Source organism: Spea bombifrons, chromosome 4 (genome assembly GCF_027358695.1).
Source record: "Spea bombifrons isolate aSpeBom1 chromosome 4, aSpeBom1.2.pri, whole genome shotgun sequence".
Taxonomy (NCBI): domain Eukaryota; kingdom Metazoa; phylum Chordata; class Amphibia; order Anura; family Pelobatidae; genus Spea; species Spea bombifrons.
This window is the reverse complement of record NC_071090.1, coordinates 107,949,504-107,971,574: the sequence shown is the minus strand read 5'-3', so window position 1 is coordinate 107,971,574 and position 22,071 is coordinate 107,949,504. Positions and strand designations below refer to the sequence as shown.

Sequence of the window (22,071 nt, the reverse complement as noted above, 5' to 3'; positions counted from 1 at the left end):
GGGTCGCTCGTTTGAGAAGGTCTCTTTTTTTTAAAAGAATTCCCCTAACGGGGGCAAGCGATTAACACGATCCATTGGAGCTCCACAGAGACAGCAGAGCGCAAGGTGGAGATAGAAACATCCGCCGGCAGATCAGACCCATTCGGCCCCATCCAGTCTGCCCGCTTTCCCTCACTGCTTTAGCCTCTGCCACTTCTGCTGGGCGGTTGTCCCACTTATCTACCACCTTTTCCAAAATATTTACCACTTGTTGCTTTGGTATTAACTGTGCAAAAAAACCATCAAGAACTCCCCGTGTCCAGAGAAGGCTTTAAATGGCACGAGACTCTCTTTTTGGGTTAAAAAAGTGCAGTCCCACTGATTCGGCTCCTTGGTAAGCATTATAGCCATGAAAAATTATATAGGGCTCGCCAAACTTGGGGTACTTCGACGTCGTGGCGGGCGAAGCAATATATGGCCGTACTGTGTGATGGAATCCCGCGAGGAATGAATGTTGAATTTGATTTAATTAATTTTTTTTTAATATTTTTTTATATATTTTTTTTTTATATATTTTTTTAATTTTTTTATAAAATCATTATTTTAATAAAAATGGATATAGACATATGAAGGAATTTGTAATAAAAATATAGTGTAGGTACATAAATTTATACTTTCAAGGAAATCATTCCTAATTAATACTAGCCGGCGGCCTTTTAAATTCTTAATTAATCAATTATTATATAATTATATTTGGGACTTGATAATTAAACAAAGTTGACTTTAAATACCCCTTTAAGAGACATCTCCTCCAATCAGGATGGTTTTATCAGTAAAGCTGTCATAAATCAGTATTCAGAAAGCAATTCATTAATTAACTGAAGTTTATATCAATTGTCAATATTTATTACACTTTGAAGAATAAGTTCACAAAAACGTATTTGTTTTAATATTTTCAACTATTTTTAGAAATGTATGTAAATGTCGTTAATTTTACTCTGTTTTAAAAGAGATGAATGGACTTATTAAGAGGGAACAGCAGCTTGAAGAAGCCGAGAGCGAAACGCGTAGTGCGCATGCGCGTCCCGAACGGCTACATTCATATCGCCTAAAGTCCAGATACATATGAACATGTCACCAGCCTGGTGTTATGTCAAGTCCTGCTGGAGTCTCTATGCCGAGGCGGGTCAGTGCCCAGATAGGGGGGCTTCACCGATGACAGGGTCTGTAGGGTTGAGCCCCAGAGTACCCAATGGCTGCGCCCACCCGGAACGCCTCAATGAAACCACAGAGAAGGCTGACCACCCGGGAAAATAATGAGGACGCAAACTGAGAAACCTAAAGCAGACGTCAGGAGCTAGGCCCAACTCAGAGACAGGGTCAAGGCATGAGCCGAGGTCAAACCACATCGGTAGCGAGGTACAAAAGGGCGCAAGCAGCAATGAAGGCCGGAATGAAGCAGAGCTAAGGTCAAAATTACAGAGAAAACGTCAATACAAAGAATACAGCAAACAAACTCAACAATTGGGTACCATAAGGTCGAAATCAGGGGTTTAAATAATCACATTTAGCGGCAAATGAGTGTCTGTGATGTCATACATAAACCAACAAAATGGCGGCACCCACAGAAGGAACCAAAGACATGGCGGACGCTCGATATGCGGCTTCAAATCTCAAATCTCAGCCGGGTAGTTGGCTGAAAATAGCGCGGCCCACCCGACATCGGGAGGATATGGGAACGGGCAGCAGGCAGGGGTATGGATTACTAAAGAACTTGGCCGAAAGTGATTTTGGCCAACAAATAAGGAGGTTCGTGGACTTTTATGATGTAAACAGATATCATTTTTAAAGAAATGATATAAAATAGTATTTTGAACCGTCTCCCTCCAGAGCGCTAACGAGCCCAACTATACAGACCGAGGGGAGACGGAGCACGGGGAAACACGGGAGCAGGGGGTTCCTATTTTAATACTTAAATTGGGTTAATTCAATAATACTGCATTATGACCATTTTCTTTTATTGTGTTTTATTTGCCCATACTGTGTAAAGACATCACGCGTTTAGAAGATCTTGGCACCGTCAATCTCCCTAAGGGAAGGTATTTCCTTTTTTCTCTTTTTTTTTTTCTTTTTTCTCTTTTTTCTCTCTGTACACTGTCGTTGAATTTGAACACGAAGTCAGACATGTTTAGGTGTTTTGCAGCACCAGGTACATATTATTGAATTGGATAGAAATAGTAAACTAAATACCCTATAACAGGGGCGTCCAACCTGCGGCCCTTATATAGCGCCATCAAATTCCGTAGCGCTGTACAACGGGTAGACAGGACATAACAAGTAGTATATAACATAACAAATTGACTTACAGAGACAACAGGTGAGGAGGGCCCGGCACAAAGGAGCTTACAGTCTCTGACCAAACCTTAGGGTTGAGGAGCCCCTCCTGCCACACAGGTGACCCATTATGGCGCCCAGAGAGGGCTTTAAATTGCTTAAAATGCAGTGATTCAGCTCCTTGGCCACCTTAAGTGGCCACCAGGCTTCTTCATGTTAGACACCATGACATAGGCACATACGCAATACCGAAATTATTTCTTGACAGGGCCGGCCCTACAAGGGAGCAGAGTGGGGCAATTGAAGCGCCTTTTAAAAAAAAAAAAATTTAAAGCGGAGGAGAGAGAGGGGCGCTGAGTGGTTTTCGCTTACCAAGTTGTCAGTACCCGCTCGGCGCCCCTTTCTCTCCTCTGCGAGGCCTCTAGCTCGGTCTCGGTGCCGGCTTGTAATGCTGAGCGCCAGAAGATGACGTCATTTCCGGCGCTCAGCAGTAAAGCAGTGCGCACCTTGGCAGAGCAGGGAGACTCGCCGCAGGACTGCTGAAAGGTAAGTACAACGGGGGGGATAGGGTAGATAATAGGGAGGGAGGGGGAGGAAGGGTAGATAATGACCCCTGGCGGCGCCGCCAGGGGGGGTTGGGGTGGCATTTTAAACTTCGCCAGAAGATTTGGCCAGTTTGTAATAATCAGGAATTTCATCATAAAATGTGCTAGGGTAATATTGGACACATATTATTATCTCAATTATTTTATATGAACAAAATTACAATAGTTCTAGTTGAAAATAAAAATCTAATCTAAATAATAATATGTTTGTTTTATTTGGATTAATTTCAATTACTTTTTTTTTACATCTGGGTTATTCTATGCCTTACTTCTGAGAATAGACGTCTTTGAAGAAACGTACTTAATAACTCCCTTGCCTGTATTTAACAATAAATCTCTTGGTAAAACTACAATTTACGGAAACAAACGTCTGCAAGGAATTCTATTTTTAACACTCGCCATTTAAAGCTGTTTTGTTGTATTAATCAATTAGACCTGGATCCTGACATTGCAAAAGCATGTTACAAACATAAAGAAAATTCTTCTTATATCACACAGAAAAAATTACATTATTTTAATTTAAAAAAGAGAAAAATTTCTAAGAAAAAATCAAATAGCATGTAAATTGACACATTTGTTAAAATAAATGAATTTTCCCTGAAATGTCAATCAATATTCTAATCAAATATTTATTTATTTGTATTATTATTAATTCAAAATATATTATTTATATTTTTTAGAAAGTAGTTTTTTAAAAAAAAAAAAAACTACAGTATTTATATTTTAAAATTAATTGTAATTTTCTGGGTATTATTTTTATATATATATATATATATATATATATATATATAATACCCAGAAAATTACAATTAATATTAAAAGATAAATACTGTAGTTTAAAAAAAATAAAATAATGAATTATAACCAGTAAATTTTACATCCATCGACTTCCTAATCATCTCTGGATTGGATCTGTGAAGACGTTCAGCTTTGATAGCAATAATAAATCAATAAATCATACTCTTCTATAATCATATAAAAAAAAACATTTCAATCTCCGGTGAATTATGGAATACGAGGGCATTGATTTATTTCCAGTGTCACAATTTGATTTTGTTTATTAAAAAAAATTCCTATGAGATTTAAGGATATTTTTCTTTATTTTTGTTTGAAAGGCATTCTTTGAATGGCTACAAGAACCATAAAATTACAATGTAATAATATTTACATTAACTATTTAAAAAAATCATTTTTCCGCTTAGAATCATTTTATGGTGATGTAAGTTGCGGCTATATATAAATAGTTCATATGGCGGATTTTGGCAAAATATGGCTACGAACTGACAACATGTGATTTGGCGTAGGCTCTACCACCACCTACACAAAGCCTTTTCTTTCAAAGTGTTGCCCTACTTCCCCCCCCTAGGAATAGATCATGGACTCATGATACAGGGGACTTTGTAACCCATAGCTTAATATTTTTGGTATTCCATGATATATATTGGGGCAGGGGCATGTGTTTAGGCTCATAGTTTCAGTAGTTCAGAACTCTTTCTCTTTCTATAGGAGATTCCCGATCCTAGAAGTCTTATCTTCTCATGTCATTTCTCAAGAGACACTCCCTTGAGTTCAGGTTGGGTCGTACTAGTATGACGAAACACTTTGGAAGAAACATGCAGATGACCAGGGCCCAGCTGGAAGACTGGATGGCGAAGATCTCCATGGCCACCGTGTACTTGCCACGCGTGCTGAGGGAAGCCGGGATGTAAGACAACCAGACGCTGAGGAAGGCCAACATGCTGAACGTGATGAACTTCGCCTCGTTGAAGCTATCCGGGAGCCCTCTGGCCAAGAAAGCAACAACAAAACTGGTGGAGGCCAGAAGACCAAGATATCCCAACATGCTCCAGAAGGCAGCTGGAGACCCCTCATTACATTCAACAATAATAAGCCCAGGGTGGGTTTGAGTGTTGATATCAGGAAAGGGAGGGGAAAGGGAAAGCCACACGATACACAATATGAACTGTAGAAGAGAACATGCAATAATAATTATATAGGACACCCAAGGGCAAGTCCACTTCTTAAGAGTACTATTAGGTTTGGTGGCCATGAAGGCAAACACCACCATGAGCGTTTTGGCTAAGATGCAAGACATACAGAAGGTAAAAACCATCCCGAAGGCAACTTGACGTAGCAGGCATTTTTCTGGTTGGGGGTAACCAATAAAAGCCAAGGAGCAAAGAAAACAGAAGGACAGAAACAGCAGAAGAAGACAACTGAGGGAGTAGTTGTTGGCTTTCACAATGGGAGTTGTTTTGTAGCTGATATAAAGTCTTAAAATGGCAACAGGAACCAACGAGGAGACAATACTCATAGAAGTCATAATTTTCCCCAAGGGATCGTCATAGGAGAGATACTCTACGGGTTTTGGAAGGCATCTGGATTTCTGTGGATTGGGCCACTCATCCCATGCGCACTTGTGGCAATCAGTCATGTCTAAGGGATAAAAAATAAGCATGTTCTAAAACATGGAATTTTATTTTTTTCCTCATAATTTTTTATGATTATTTTTTATTGTTATTTTTTTATGATTATTTTTGCCTATGGAAATTAAAATAATAATAATCATCTTGCCTGTATTATTGGAGATCTCTCCTTGGGGACATGGGACACAATGGAAGCAGCAGACAGGCTCCCCATTTTTAGCTGCTTTCCGGAAACCAGGTGGACAACTCTGACTGCAGACCGAGACAGGAACCTTGGAGAAAAGGCATGGTTTATTATCTACTGGACCTTAAGAAAACTCATGACCTTAAGACACAACAAAGCATGCCAGCATCATCTGTGTCACTGCCAATGAACTGTCCAGTCAATGATGGTGTGCCGAGTACAATTGAGCAAAAAGTTTCACCCAGCTCTGAAAAAGCCTCCATGGAAACTCTTGCAAAAAATGTGATGGAAACATGGTGACTAATGATGAGATTGTTATGATGACCTCACCTGTTGGTCTCCAGTAGCCCATAAAATGGCGCTTGTGTTGATGGTGAAGACTTGACCAGAGGAACCTGTCGTATCATAACTCCCCACTTTGACATGTCTCACGGTGTTATTAGATCCTAGTTGCCAATTCACGATGTCGTAGGTGGCAGGTGGGTCCCCGTTCTCATCAAAGTAAAGCTCCCTTCCGCTGCTCAGGGTGACCCTCACCTTCTTCATATAGTGCAGTAGCTGGAAGGTAAGAAATGGGTTACAAGAATTGCTAACTGATCATTAGCGTTACCTTCCTGATTTAAATATTCAGAAAGGGGGACACTTTAAGGTGGGAAAACCACTTAAAGGGCAAAAGTCTTAAGATATGTTGTAGCTCCAGAGCTTCAACATACCTCCCCCCTCCATGGTTCCATTTTGAGCCATTTTTGGCTGCTTGAGCCACTGACGAATGTTTGATAAATAGGGGGTTTGTAGACCCTCTGGTACCCTCTTGCGGTGGGTATACTGCGCATGTGCTTTGTGAAGCAGGAGGACTGTTCAGCACACATAGGAGCTGGGAAAAGGAAATCCAATATGCAGCACTATATGCAACTTCGTGGAGAAGGTAAAAGAGCAGAAAAAAGTTGCTTAAATATCACCCTTTCCACAGAGGGGGGGCTATACATTTTGTGAGTGCTTACAAGCCTTTGGTAGACTGTTACATAGAGGTGGAGAAGTACGGTTATAGCACAAAATGTCCTGAACCCATGCTGAATTTATTTCACTTCATGGTGCTTTCACAACCACAAGGGATTCTGGGTAGGCACATGCAAATAAGGTTAACAATTATCACCTTTGTACCGCTTCCTGAGTTTTGTGTAAAGGCTGTCTTGTACAGCGGGCAATTACTTTCAAGGGATCCATGTATAAAGTGGATATAGAGGCAAAGGTGATAATTATTGACCTTATTTGCATGCGCCTACCCAGAATCCTTTGTGGTTGTGGCAGCACCATGAGATTTCTGAGGGAAAAACAAGCCTTCTGGCTTGTCTGGTGTCTGTAGATGAGTGTTTAATAATACTTCTACTACCCCTTAAATTTAAGTGGAAGGGTTTCCATCACCTTTACCCACCATAACTTATGTAATAATATAAAGGAACACGCAGTGTTCCTAATCACCACTAGGCGGCGGTATAACACAAGGAGCTAGTGTGTAAAGAAATCTAGATTTTAACTATTTTTTGTATTTAATTAATTTATTATTTCATTTATTTACCCCAGTAACTCAATATATTTAAACACACACACTTTAATAGGTTTTTCTCATTTTTTCCCCCTGCTTTGACCCACACTATTAATTATATTGTCTCCCTGTAATTTGGCTTTATTACCAATTTAGCAACTTGGCTAGACAACTGTAGGAAGGAAATGTTACCTGATATGGCTTAAAGTCCAAAAGGTCTGCACAGCTTCCATTGTGGAAGGGACCTTCTCCATCTCTACAGCCTCTGAGGTCATTCAAGGTGTTGGCCACGGCGTGGACCGCAGCGTAGACATTATAAGTGACTCTTAATTGAAGATTGTTATTCTGGGACATGTCTAGACGTTCTGCACCAGTGCAATCTTTTGTTGGAAAAGAGTGGTTTTTATCATCTGGAAATTTGCAGCCAAACTTTTCCTCCCAAAAAAGTTCCACCCAGTCGCCTCCCAGAGATGAGCCGGGATGGACCTCGCTCAAGAAGCTTTCAAATCCTGGTATCGTTCCGTCGTGGAGCGCTAAGCCGATGGTCCCGGAAAGAAGGGTGGAAGATTTTCCTCGGGAGATAAGGCTGGATGTGGACCAAGACTCGCTGGCAACAAATATTTTCCCTGTTAGGTTCTCTTTCAGCATCTCCTCCAGAACCGGAAGGAAATCAATTTCGTTGGCGAGGACAAGGACAACCGTCGCTGTTGACTCCTTGATGACCTTGACCAGGCGTGGTGCATTTCGGTCCGCTTGACCTATGATAATGCTCTCGGTGAAGGCGACGCATGCTCCTGCCTTGACTATCTCTCGTTTGACCAGTTGCAATGCCTCTTGACCATAATCGTTGTTAACAGCCACTAGACCCAACCACATCCATCCGAAACGTAACACCAGCTGCGCAAGGCCTCGGGACTGGAAGGCATCGCTCGGCACGGTCCTGAAGAAAGAAGGGAACTTTACGCGGTCACTCAGGAGTGGGCTGGTTGAGAAATAACTGATCTGTTGGCAAAGTACCACACACGGGATTGCTAAATTATACATCCAAAGTCTCATTAATCTCAACGATACAAACACGAGGAGCATTCATTTTATCATCAAGTATCATCAAGTTGTGCAGAAGTTCCCATTACTTCTATTTACAGACCCCCATGATTTCAGTAACTTCAACAAGACTTTCATGGCTCATAGAAACATAGAATCGGCCGGCAGATCGGCCCCGCTCCCCTGTCTAATCTGTCCATTTCTCCTGCTGTGGACCTTAATCAGTCGTTGGTCTCTTCTTAGATTCAGGAGCCGGATGTCTATCCCATGCATGTTTAATACCCTCACTGTATTACCCTCTACCACTTCTGCTGGGAGGCTGTTCCACTTATTTACCATTTTGTTTCAGTGAAGTAAAACATCCTTCCATTCCATCAAAGCCCTTGGCCCTCTTAGATTAGATTATGGCCTCTTCTTCTAACACTTCTCCTCCTATGAAATAAACTCCCCTCCTGTACTTTGTTAATAAACTTGCCGTTCCTAGTTTTCGGGGCTCGTCTTAGTACCGGGCATCCCAGGAAGCTCCTTTGGCTGCCTGGATAAGGAGGACGCTGGGCTTTGGGTTGCCACCCGCCCTGGCTTCAGCAAAAGGCAAGTTCCGCGTGAAGGACCTAACTCCCTTTTGAAATGGGGGCTCGGAAGGTAGGTCATCAGCATGGTCACGTTACATTGGCAACTTTAACTCATTTGTGGCTAGTAACCTCTCCCCTGTCTCGCTCCCAAGAAAGCACTCTTGTCTGGGGTGCCATTTGGTCTGGGTCGGCCCTGATTTCAGGCTTCACCACATTTATATGTATCGTATTTAATATATATTAATTTATAATTAATAATAATAATTAATTAATATATTTATTTATTATTAAATGGAACACAGCACACGGTCCTTGAATGAAAGGATTTTTTTTTTTTTATTGATAGCAGAAAAATAATTCAAAGCATGACTTGAGAAACAAGAGGGGTCGTTAAATTAACCATTTCAGATTTTTTTTTAAATACCAGATTAATCAATCTTTATTTGTATAAATACAACACAAGTTCCATTAAAAACACATTTAAAAAAAAAAAATGACTTCAATTTTTTCCATGAAAGAAACTGAGTAAATCTTTTTATACGCATGACTTCACCGGTGATTTCATGTCAGAATATGGGGAAAAAATGAACAGTAAGGGCAGATGATATGTGGAATTCACTTCTACTGTAAACAGTATTTGTACAATATCTTAAAAATAACAGGATTTTCTAGCAAAGATTTGCAGACGGGGCTATGACGTACTAAAGAAAGGGCTTGATTTGGTTTAGAATTGCTGAAACTTTATTGGAAATCGTACAATTTCATTATTATTAAAGGTTCTGTCCCACTTAGCGTGCTAAGCAAATAAACCTGAGGAGATCTGTCGTTTTGTTTTTCTGGGAAAAAAAAATAAAACTGAGGAGAATTGGCATTGATAAAATAATTATTCCTTTAACGGCTCTGGGTAATGCGTGTTACCAGAAATTATGTTTCTAATGCTGCGTTTAGTGGAAAAAGTGTTAAACAGGATAGGTGGGACAGCAGCTTTAAAAAATATATATATATTTTTTAATTTTTTTAATTTTTTTTATTTATGGATTTATTATGAATCTGGTCAGTGGCCAGTAAAATTTGGGAAGTGGTATTTTTCAAAAAATTCTCACCTGTGGGTATCTGTATAGACCAAGAATGTGAGCCAATAGGATTGAATGAGTAGAAACAGAATGGCCAATGATAGAACTCAGAGGAACATCTTGAAGACATCGGTAATTTGGAATGGCCACGTGGGCGCCCGTCAATAGCCGTAAAGTTCCGTCTAAGTCTTGATGAAGGGCAGCACACGAATCGTAAACCTGGAAGCCCAGGGTAATATTCGGGAGAATTCGGTGACTTCGGTTGATTTCTTCCACGGCAAATCTCAGGGCTTGGAACTGCTCAAAGCTCTCACTGTGGAACCTGGTGGACAGAAAGGTTTTAAGCAACTTTATATGGATGGAAAATAATAGGAATGACAAGGACTTGGCATCTCTAGGCTCAACTACAAGAGGAACCCACAGGCCATCCAAAAGAGTTGAAGGCTCCTTGAGTGGGTCAAATGTAGGACATTCTAAAAAAACATATAATCGCGTCCATCGTGACACGGGTTCATTTTATCCTATGAGATGATGATAATGATGGGTGGAGCTAGTATTTGGCAACACCCACACATGCCCCCCAGTAACAATCTAAACATGTGCCTACTTTGTCTTTATCGGAAGTCTGCCCTCCCAGCACCATGTTAGCCGAGTTGTCCCCTTCCACCCAACTGCCCTTACATGGTACACGTGATCCCCGGTGGCCTCTCCGTGAAGAAGACTTGTTGATAAACCTTGTCCATGTGAATCGGTAACATCACGCCTATCATTATGTCACCCGGCTGCGACACGCTATCCATCTCGGATGTGGGAAGGCGGCATTGGGGGTCCTTGGCATAGAAGGTCGGAACAAGATGAGACAGAATAAGGTGCCAGATTGCTGTGTAGAAAGCGACAAACATACTTCTACAGTCCTTCAAATACCTGCCAACATAAAATGCAGCACAACTTATTTGTAATGCTGAAAATTTTTATAATAAAAGTTATAATTTCCTTTAAAAAACATATTAACTGGGGAATGTTTATTAAGCACCAAGCTTTTGAAGATGGTGAGAACTTTTTTAAGTGTCCTGATGTGCTCCCAATCCCATCATATAACATCAATATGCGTTAGGTGGGTTGATTGAGTGGCGCAACGGGCCACTTGACTAGACTTGCCCCCCCAGGCCTTAGGCTGCCAGCCCTCCCTTGGTTAAACAGCCAATACATGCACAAATTCTCATGGGGGCGACCATTTCAAGGTGGTCATCGTGGCCAAGAGGATGAATCCCAACTGCAGGCAGTTTACCAAAACAAAAGTTAGACGTTTCTGACAAGGATGTCCCCTAAGAACATTCTACTCACAGAAGCTAGTCCTCTCAAGCTCTCCTGGACGTGACCAGAGAGTCCAGAAGGTTAGAAAAGAAGTAGTACAGGGGCTTTAGAGGACTCAGGGTGTATGGGGCTCATCACACACAAACCAAGTAACAGAATCCGGACATTCACATGTTTAATCATATAATAACTCTGCAACTTAACATCATGAAGACCACCTTCAGAGAATGACCTCAGGCGCTTCAGTTTTTGACTGTGGGGGGGAGGAGGTTGTTCAAAGGAGGAGAACAAGAGGCCATCATCTAACACTAGAGGGTCATACACTTAGATAGAACGTAAGGAAGTTTTACTTTACTGAGAGACTGGTAGAAAAGTGGAACAGCCTCAGCAGAGGCCAATATAGTGAGGGAATTTAAGACGAGACCAACAACTGATCATTATATATTATGTATCTCCCAAGTGCCGTTTTAGATAAAACCAATGGATATTCATACATGACCGGCCAGCAGGAGCCTCCGTGGCACAATGTGTGGATTGTGAAGCTAGGTAGTGTAAAGTGTGCGTTGTACTTACTGTTGCGCATGGTTTGTCTTCCCTAGTCTGGCAGTGATCGGCCCCCCTTATATAGAGGCAGCCGTAAGAGCGTAGAATTAACTCTTTTTATTCTGAATCATTGAATAACGAAGCTTCATACGTCCGATCTTCATTTGCCTCCAGTTCTAAGTAAGAGTTAATGGGCAGAAGGGATCTCGGTGGGATAGCCTCTCCCCAAACAAGGAAACACTTTTCCCTCCCGACCATCAATTACATCTGTCTCCGGACGCAGAGGAATCCCCAGCTGTACCAGAGAGCACAGAATGAGCCGTCTCTCCTGATATATCATTTATTATAGATTATTTACTATACAGGGAATGGCGATGAGGTCCAAAGCCTCTCGGCATTAACTATTTAATGGATGGCAGGCTTTACCTTTCCTGCTGGAAAAACCTAATGTGAATTTATGTAAATTAACAGTATGTATTTCAAAATACTAGGGCAAAAAGCCACGGCCGGACTGGGGCCCTGGCACTTTAAGGCCAGTGGCCGCCTGAGGACCGACAGCTAGATATATGCGTGACCGTATATTCCATTTTTTGGTGTGCGGCCAGGCATTTCCACCACCGGTCATTTGCCCCGTCTGCCAGGTGGCCAGGTGGCCAGGTGAGAAAATAATAACTTTACTAAAAAGACACCAATCACAAGTATCGGAACTAAACTTAACCCCTTAATGACAAAGCCCCTACATGTACGGGCTCAAAATGCATTGTTTTCAATGGGTTTAGGGACCGCCCATTGTCCTTAACAGGTTAAAAAAATGTATTTGGAATAGAACTCAAATTAACTGTAAATTTTTGGAGAGCAGAAGTTAAAGAACTTTCGACCGGAAGTGGATCAGATAATGCTGGTTCTGCCACATCCTCCCACCCGATCTCGGCTTAACCCTTCGCGACTGTTGACAGTACCAGGTGTGTCACAAACAATGGTTCTACAGGCCCATTAAGCACTGGTTTGCAGTCTGGGCCAGTATACTTCACGCGTTAATTAATATATTTTTGGTATTTTTTTTACATTTTTATATATATTAATTATTTTGATTTATTTGCTCCAGCTGGGTATATAATATTTTTTAAAGATTTTATTTGTAGAATAGTGTTAAATTGCCCTGGGGGTTAAACTAAACCGTATCCAAATAATCAAACTGTTTATTTAAAAAAAAAAAAAAAAGAAGAAGAAGCACAAACCGTGCTTTAACCCTTCGAGTGCCAGGCATTCATTTTTTTTCCGGGGAGGCCGATTCAATTTTCACAATTTTGCAATAGTAGGATTTGGGTGAAGATCATATATGGTCTCCACTTTTACTTGGGAAACCTAAATATCTTTTTAGTTAAAATATTAATAGATAGACATATTTATCATATAGATAGATAGATAGATAGATAGATAATATCGATATATGATAGATAGATTAAATAGATAATAGTGATAGATAGATTAGATAGATAGTAGCAATATATGGTAGATAGATAGATAGATAGATAGATAGATAGATAGATAGATAGATAGATAGATAGATAGATAGATAGATAGATAGATAGGTAGATGGATAGATAGATAGATAGATAGATAGATAGATAGATAGATAGATAGATAGATAGATAGATAGATAGATAGATAGATAGATAGATAGGTAGATGGATAGATAGATAGATAGATAGATAGGTAGATTATAGTAATAGATGGATAGATAGATAGAGATAGATAGATAGATAGATAGATAGGTAGATAGATAGATAGATAGATAGATAGATAGGTAGATAGATAGATAGATAGATAGATAGGTAGATAGATAGATAGATAGATAGATAGATAGATAGATAGATAGATAGATAGATAGATAGATATATGGATAGATAGATAGGTAGATAGATAGATAGATAGATAGATAGATAGATAGATAGATAGATAGATAGATAGATAGGTAGATAATATCAATATATGATAGATAGATAGATTAGATAGATAATAACGATAGATAGATAGATTATAGCAATAGATAGATAGATAGATAATAGCGATAGATAGATAGATAGATGATAGATAGATAGATAGATAGATAGATAGATGGATAGATATATGGATAGATAGATAGATAGATAGATAGATATAGATAGATAGATAGATAGATAGATAGATAGATAGATAGATGGATAGATAGATAGATAGATAGATAGATAGATAGATAGATATAGATAGATAGATAGATAGATAGATAGATAGATAGATGGATAGATAGATAGATAGATAGATAGATAGATGGATAGATAGATAGATAGATAGATAGATGATAGATAGATAGAATGGATAGATAGATAGATGATAGATAGATAGAATGGATAGATAGATAGATAGATAGATAGATAGATAGATAGATAGATAGATAGATAGATAGATGGATAGATATATGGATAGATAGATAGATAGATAGATAGATAGATAGATAGATAGATAGATAGATAGATATAGATAGATAGATAGATAGATAGATAGATAGATAGATAGATGGATAGATAGATAGATAGATAGATAGATAGATAGATAGATATAGATAGATAGATAGATAGATAGATAGATAGATGGATAGATAGATAGATAGATAGACACAAGGCTAGGAATCAATGTCTGCAAGGTCTGGACCCCCTTCTATTGTATTTTTTTCCCAATGTTCCCCTCTTTTTAAAATGTAATTCTTACTATAGCATAGGTTATATATATATACACACACACAAAAATATGTAATTAAAATAAGGCACAGAACTAGCCTCAAGATTATTTTATTTTATTTATTTTTTTATCATCCTGCATATTATATATATATATATATATATACGGTATATACGGTATATATGTATATATATATATATGGAGAATACATATAAATACATATAAAATAGTATTTCTTAGTCCAAGCTTAAAATAAAGGTATTACAAATATAAATAACTCCATGATAATTGTCTTAAGGTCATCATGATCTCATTTGGTATGAATCAACTTATTTACCAATTTGAACCTTTTATGAAAACCATCGGTGAAAATACATACTATATATATATAGATATAGGTATATATATAGATATAGATATATGGTACTTGTGCTCAGTGGAACATAATAAAGAAGGAACGACATTGGCGACATTTTGTATGGACCGCAGTGCATCTGCCCGTGTCATTGTATTGTTGGTAGTAGAAAATGATCCCTCTCATTTCCTTCGTCCGTACGCATGCGCTAGAGTAGAGATCAACTGCAACTCTTTGCTTCGCCTTCTTCATTCTTAACTCCGCTCCCGACGCTCCAAGGACCATTACTCTTTGCTAATCCGTCTGGAGCTTTCTCTTCTTCTTCAAACTCTTCACAATCTTGGTCTCCATGACACTGCCCTTGGCTGGTTCCCATCCTTTCTTTTCTGATCGCACCTTCAGCATCATCCATTCCAGAAGCTCCTTGCCATTCTCATTAGGAGGACACCTTCTGTTCTCATATTACACGACTTCCCTTAGCAAACTTCAGTACCACCTGTGTGTCGGTGGTCATACCTAGGAACTTTCCAGGTTTGGCCCGAATTGTCCGCGGGAAAACTCCGCTCATCTCATCATCGTTGCCTGTCCTCTGCTCTGATTTGTACCGCTCATTCATGGATACAAGACTAATGGAGGACTGTCTCCATTCTTTGGAATGTTCTTCTATAGCTTCTCTAACTCTTTCCTTGTCTCCAGTCAACTGATATATTCATTCCCCTCCACCCACCTTGTTTTCCCTCACCTTTGCTAGCTTTACTCTCGCTTTTGGTCTGTTCTTGTTCAACATTACTATTTATTTAATGAGTTTGACAATGAGTATTAAACCCCCTACTCCTTCTGGATTGTGAGCTTGTTTGGGACAGGACCTGCTTTACTTTTTGTTTGTTTCAGTCCAAATTGTTATGGGATGCACTACTTGCGATGTCCTGTTCACCCATTGTACAGCGCTGTGGAATATGAAGGCGCTATATAAAACAATAAATAATACCTCCCCGATTTGCATGTGTTAAACTGTAAAATGGATTCCAATGTGCATCAAAACCAAATCAGGGACTTCTGCCTTTAAGAGAAATAACCTAGGTGTTGTAGTATTATATACCTTAGTTTTATCCCTACAATTTCTGAGCTTTCCGAGCTGTCCTGAGTCTCTAATTTATTTCAGTGTATTCTAAATATAAGATTTCTATGTTTTATTTGACTATATCAAACTCATTTCTGTCTTAGATGTTCTCTGGAATTCATATTTGGGCGGAACAATATGATGAAGCATTTAGGGGCAAACATACAGATGACCAGGGCCCAGCTGGAGGACACAATGGCGAAGATCTCCATGGCCACAGTATATCGGCCTTGGGCGCTGAGAGAAGCCGGGATGTAGGACACCCAGACACTGAGGAAGGCCAACATGCTGAAAGTGATGAACTTGGCCTCATTGAAGCTGTCAGGGAGCCTCCTGGCCAAGAAAGCAAAAATGAAACTGATGGAGGCCAAGAGACCAAGATATCCCAACATGCACCAGAAGGCAGCGGGATGTCCCTCGTTGCACATGACAAGGATAATTTTAGGTTGGGTTTGAAGGTCTTGTTCTGGGAACGGAGGGGCGAGTGAAAGCCAAAGGATGCTCAAAAGAAGCTGTAGAAACGAGCAGGTTAATATTATCATGTAGGATACACGAGGGTTGGTCCATTTCCTCAGACTGCTTCCTGGTTTGGTGGCCATGAAGGCACAGACCACCATTACAGTCTTAGCCAGGACACAAGAGATGCAGAGGGCAAAAACCATCCCAAATGCGGTCTGGCGCAGAAGACACGTGTGTGGTTGGGGGTAACCAATGAAAGCCAAAGAACACAAAAAACAAAGTGAAAGTGAAATAAGAAGGATGCAGCTTACAGAGTAATTGTTAGCTTTAACTATGGGGCTTACTTTATGCTGGACAAAAAGTCTTAAAATAAAATCAGGAACTAGTGAAGAACTAATGCTGACAGCCGCCAATGTGGATCCTAGCGTGTCTTCATAGGAAAGATACTCCAACGTTTTTGGGAGGCATAATGATTTCTGGGCATTTGGCCAGTGATCCCATGGGCATTTGGAACATCCAACAGAGTCTGATAAAAATAATAATAAAAACAATTAATTTCTGTATGCAATCATTAGTCTTTTGCTCACGGGTGTAGCCCTTCCTGCCGGTGTTAAATAGTCAGAAGGTTGCATGGCCCTAGCATGCTAACTCTTGCAAACACAACTAAAATTTCAAGTATATGGACCCCTTCAGGTCTCTAGAGGATGTAATGTGTCCTCCAACCACTTGGGGCCGCTGGTACACAGAAATATATATATATGCATGCTCCTGCTGAAGCAGATACCATTTAATTCTTTCTCTGTGACCACATAAACTTTTATGAAGCGTGTTCAGTGTCTATGGCAACAACACATCAGTGCCTTTTAAATCACATGACAATTAAGGTTTCCCTGCAAAAGTTCTAAATGACAAATTGCATCTACATTTTAATGAGAACACAGGAACCTTTCATCCTAAAATGCCACATGTCAAACATTCATCTTGCCTGTGCGGTTGGAGATCTCTCCTTGGGGACATGGGACACACTGGAAACAGCAGACAGGTTCTCCTCTTTTAGTTGCCTTACGGAAACCAGGTAGACAGCTCTGACTGCAGACCGAGATGGGGACCTTGAAGGACATGTGTAGTCGTTAGGTATGTCTTTTTGTTATAAAACCGTCTCGCTAGGATTGGCACAAAAATAACACCTGTATATGGCGGCCCATTTGGGATGAAGTGGAGTGGTCGATCGAGTTAGGGGTTAATGCCACATGCATGTTGGGGAGGAATGTAATTATTCTGGGGTAGGCTTATAGTGACCAATTATACACACTCAATCCATACGAGTAAATACAGCCTGAAAACTGTTGGAAGGATTTCTTTAATGACCTCACCTGTTTGTCTCCAGCAGCCCACAATATGGCACTCGTGTTGATGGTGAAGACTTGACCAAGAGAAGCTGTCGTATCATAACTGCCCACTTTGACATGTCTCACGGTGCTATTAGGGCCGGGCTGCCAATTCACGATGTCGTAGTTGGCAGGTGGGTCCCCGTTCTCATCAAAGTAAAGCTCCCTTCCGCTGCTCAGGGTGACCCTCACCTTCTTCATATAGTGCAGTAGCTGGAAGGTAAGAAAAGCTTAATTGTCTTAAAGAGCTTAGGTGGCCAGTAGTATGTACCCAGAAGAAGGAACCATGATTTATGATGGTGTCATGAATGGAATAGATGTATCGGGGTCTTCAGCAGACTGGGTCAGTTCTTTTAGAAACATAACACTAGGTAAAAGTAATGACCGATTGATTTAACCTTCTTTTAGTCATTTTAGACTTATTCACTGAGAAGTAAATACTTACGGGAAACGGGTAGATAAGATAGTCCCTTAACTGTAAAAAATAGTTTGTTGCACCAGTTACCTCAACATATCCTTAAAAGGCTAAATTATGAAGTGAACTATCTAAAAACAATATCAAAAGTGTGGAGGTCACATACAATAGATGCAACTAATACTTAGCAGTATACATGTCCCAAAGAAAGTGTCCTTAGGTCTGTATTGAATTAAAATATTACCTGCCATGGCCTGAAATTCCTAATATCTGCACATTTCCTGTGAAAAAATGGAAATTCTTCCTTATCGCAACTTCTTAGATCTTCCAAAGATTTGGCCACAACATGAACGGCAGTATACATATTGTAGGTAACTCGTAAGCGGGAGACGTCATTGTAGTTGTTCTGGATATTTTCTAGACTCTCATCTCCAGTGCACCACTTCACTGGATTTTTTAGAGAACCTGTAAGGTTTTTTCCGTCTGGAATTTTACAGCTGAAAGATTTCTCCCAGAGTAGTCTCGCCCAGTTCCCACCAACAGACATGGAAGGATGGACCTTGTTGAGGAACTCCTTAAGCTCTGGTATTGCTCCACCTGGAAGGGCCAAACCGATTGTGCCATAAAGAAGTCTTGAATATTTTCCCATGTGAAATACGTTAGATGTGGACCAAGCTTCACTGGCAACAAATATCTTCCTTGGAATGTTCCTTATCAACATCTCATCTAGAATGGGAACTAAATCCACATCACTGGAGAAGACAACCACAACCATGGCTGCTGAGTCCCTCATCACCTTGACAATATGCGGGGCATTGCGGTCTGGTTTTTGCTTAACAATGTTCTCAGTGAAGGCCACGCATGCTCCAGCCTTGACTATCTCCTGTTTGACCAGCTGGATTCCCTGTTGACCGTAATCATTGTCAACACCCAATAACCCTACCCATGTCCATCCAAAATATAGAACCAGCTGGGCTATTCCTTGAGACTGGAAGGTGTCACTGGGGACTGTCCTGAAGAAAGAGGGGAATTTTTTCCTGTTGCTCAAAAGAGGGCTAGTTGAGAAGTGACTTATCTGTTGGGAAATGACACAAGTAGGTTCTAAAATTAACATCATATATAAGAAGACGTTTGAAGGTCATACCGAGATAAATCTAACACCTTCAAAATATCATGTTCAAGAGGCAGGCCTTGCCCAGTTATTGAAACATATTGTGAATTTAATTGCAAAACAACAACAAAGGGGACGTCTACAGAATATTCATATTTTGAGTGTAGGGGAGAGCAATAGTGGACAATCAGCATGACATTTCCACAGTAAGCTTCAACTTTTGTCTCTTTCCCCCCACAGCCTCTGAATAGATTGTAAGCTCACAAGAACAGGGCTTCTTACCCTTCTACCCAGGATGTTTTATGTGAACACATTCATTTTGCAAATTCTGACTTTTAATGCTATTGGTGGCTGTGTATTGTACTCTATTGTAATAGCACTACTTTCCGAGTGAAATCAGTTGCCAACTAATTTAGCACCAAAAGGAACACAAGGCAACATCCCGAAAGATTAGGCTATTCCGTTATCTAGTTATATTACATGAACTGTCCAAGTCTCTCACCTGTGGGTACTTGTAGAGACCCAGAATATGTGCCAAGAGAATTGAGTGCGTGGAGGCAGCGTGACCTATAAGAGAACTCAGAGGAACATCGCCAAGACAACGATAATTCGGAATACCTCTGCCGGTCCCGGTCAACACTTGGAAAGCCCCCTCCACACTTTGTTGTAGCATGACACAAGAATCATACGCTTGGAACCCAAGCGTGATGTTGGGGAGAATTTCAGGATTTCTGTTAATTTCCTCCACTGCGAAAATAAAAGCCTGGAGCTGCTGGTAGCTGTCCTGGTGGAACCTAACAGGAGAACAAGACCAAAAAACGAAATGTTTATTATCTACAGACATGGCATTAACCTCTGGACAGGGATCACGCTCTCACGTTTTAATACTTTTATTATAGTGCATTTTAAAAATAGATAAAAGACATTTTTACATATTTGAAGGTACACATACACACACCAAATGCACCAAAGCCACACAGGGACAGAGGTGGACATAATCTGGACAAAATCTGATACTTGGGCATCTTGATAAAGCTAGCATAGCATCAAGAACTCAATCGCCCTATCGTGCAAGCAGGACTTATTAGAATTGGTTGACCATAGCGAGAATTCAGTAAGGTGGACAACAAAGGCAAAGCCTACAGTCAGCCAGGTATTAACAAGTTCCTAGAGACTGTATGAGCTGAGAGCCTCTTACAGCTTCGTTGTTAGACAGTAGAGCCGTTCTTTTGATGTGTAGATATTCACGTGAATCAACAAACCTGCCCAACAGGCCCCTCTTGGGAAGTATTTGAAGGCATGGACAACAGGAAGATGGTGGGCCCTAGACATTACTGATGTCCAAGGACTAGGAATACAGGTCTTATGGGGTCTGGGTGCAGAGTCTGGATTTACCCCCTTTACAAAGTCGCGCGCCGGGAGATTAAACATTTTATTATTCAAAGGCTTAGATGGCACACAGATTGAATATAAGGTGTCCACTAAAGCACTTTGCAGGGATAGCGTGCGTAGTAGTGCGTCCATAGCAATCAATCGTAGCAATCAATCAGACCAGTCATGGTCGATATATCTAGTATATTCAATGGCAGGGCTGTGTTTGTGGATCTGCGCAGGAATAGCAGAGTGATGATCTTATTGTTCTAGTGAAATCAACAGACACAGAACCACCATTCACAACGCAAGCATCAGCGATTGCCTTACAGTGCACACTCGAGCCTTGGTGGCCTCTCGGTGAAGGGTACCGGTCGATATACATTATCCAGGTGGAGCAGCAGTAGGACTCCTATCATTATATCCCCGGGTCGAGACATCCCTTCCAGCTCTGAGATGGGCAGCCTGCACAGCTGGTCTTTGGAGTAAAATGCTAGAACGAGGTGAGGCAGGATAAAATCCCAAAAGACGGTGTATGAAGTGATCGTCAAAATCTGGAAATGCCTGTTAATCCAAAATCCATAAAAAAAAAAAATTAGTTAATCCAGATGTTATCCTCCCCAGAATATTCCCTAAATAACATTATTTTGCCGGCTACACAAAATTACAAAGTCTGCTGGTACTCTATGATAATAGTAATTATAATATTAATAATAATAATAAAATAATAATAAAATAATTATATATATATTCAGACTTTTGTTAGAATTAATTAATTATGGATTCTCCAGCCATTTTAGATGTAGTGTCAGCTGTTAACGTATTATTTTAAAAAAGGGGTCCCAATCATTTGCATATTTTATAAACCCCAAACTCAGTATGATGTAAGTCAGAGTCTGACACGATGTAACTTGAGATCAGGTCTAAAAATGCAATGGTGGTGTAAGTGAAAATTGCTGTGAGCTATGTAATAAAAAATATTATAATAATAATAATACATTTTAATAATACTGCCTTTATTTAGCTGTGATATTTAGCGTCAGCAGACTAGACCCCTGTGTGTCTCGTACCGTACCTCATGCTGTCTCGTGTGCAGTGACAAGGCTTCTGCTGCTGAGAAATAATGATTTCGGAGTTGAGAATGAGAACCGGCCATTTATACAGCATGTTCTGTAGCGATGGTACGATATAGCCTTATATATATATACATTCTGTATAGAATCACTCAGCACGTGATCTCAAGGGTTAAACACAGATTCTCAGTGGACTGTCGTTGATGGAGTCTGTCCCTTGAAAGTAAATTACAGTCTATTTCTCTGCTGTGCAAAATGGGAATTGCCTTAATTTGAGAATATATTGAATTTTTACGGGGTTATTGTCAGATTTTATGTACGGAAGAACCAAACGGTCTAACAGTCCGTGATAATAAAAAGAAGATTAAATATACAACGGAATTACAGGAAACAGGAAGCTGTCTGGGCCAATTAACCCTTAACTCCATCTAACTTATATTTTCC

At 40.1% G+C, this 22,071-nt stretch overlaps 2 protein-coding genes across 2 annotated transcripts; both read right to left on the bottom strand.

The window, feature by feature from the left end:
• Nucleotides 1-4,446: 4,446 nt before the first annotated feature.
• On the bottom strand, nt 4,447-10,560 carry LOC128491580 (extracellular calcium-sensing receptor-like). Its single transcript, XM_053463899.1, has 6 exons — nt 10,442-10,560; nt 9,791-10,082; nt 7,264-8,073; nt 5,859-6,086; nt 5,493-5,616; nt 4,447-5,354 (listed from the first exon to the last, which is right to left on the bottom strand). Exons 1-6 carry the CDS (start codon nt 10,558-10,560, stop codon nt 4,447-4,449), a joined length of 2,481 nt encoding a protein of 826 aa, XP_053319874.1.
• A 5,339-nt stretch (nt 10,561-15,899) lies between these two features.
• LOC128491579 (extracellular calcium-sensing receptor-like) lies at nt 15,900-21,721 on the bottom strand. The gene is made up of 7 exons (XM_053463898.1): nt 21,625-21,721; nt 20,885-21,047; nt 19,686-19,977; nt 18,317-19,147; nt 17,643-17,870; nt 17,255-17,378; nt 15,900-16,795 (listed from the first exon to the last, which is right to left on the bottom strand). Exons 1-7 carry the CDS (start codon nt 21,719-21,721, stop codon nt 15,900-15,902), a joined length of 2,631 nt encoding a protein of 876 aa, XP_053319873.1.
• Nucleotides 21,722-22,071: the final 350 nt, after the last annotated feature.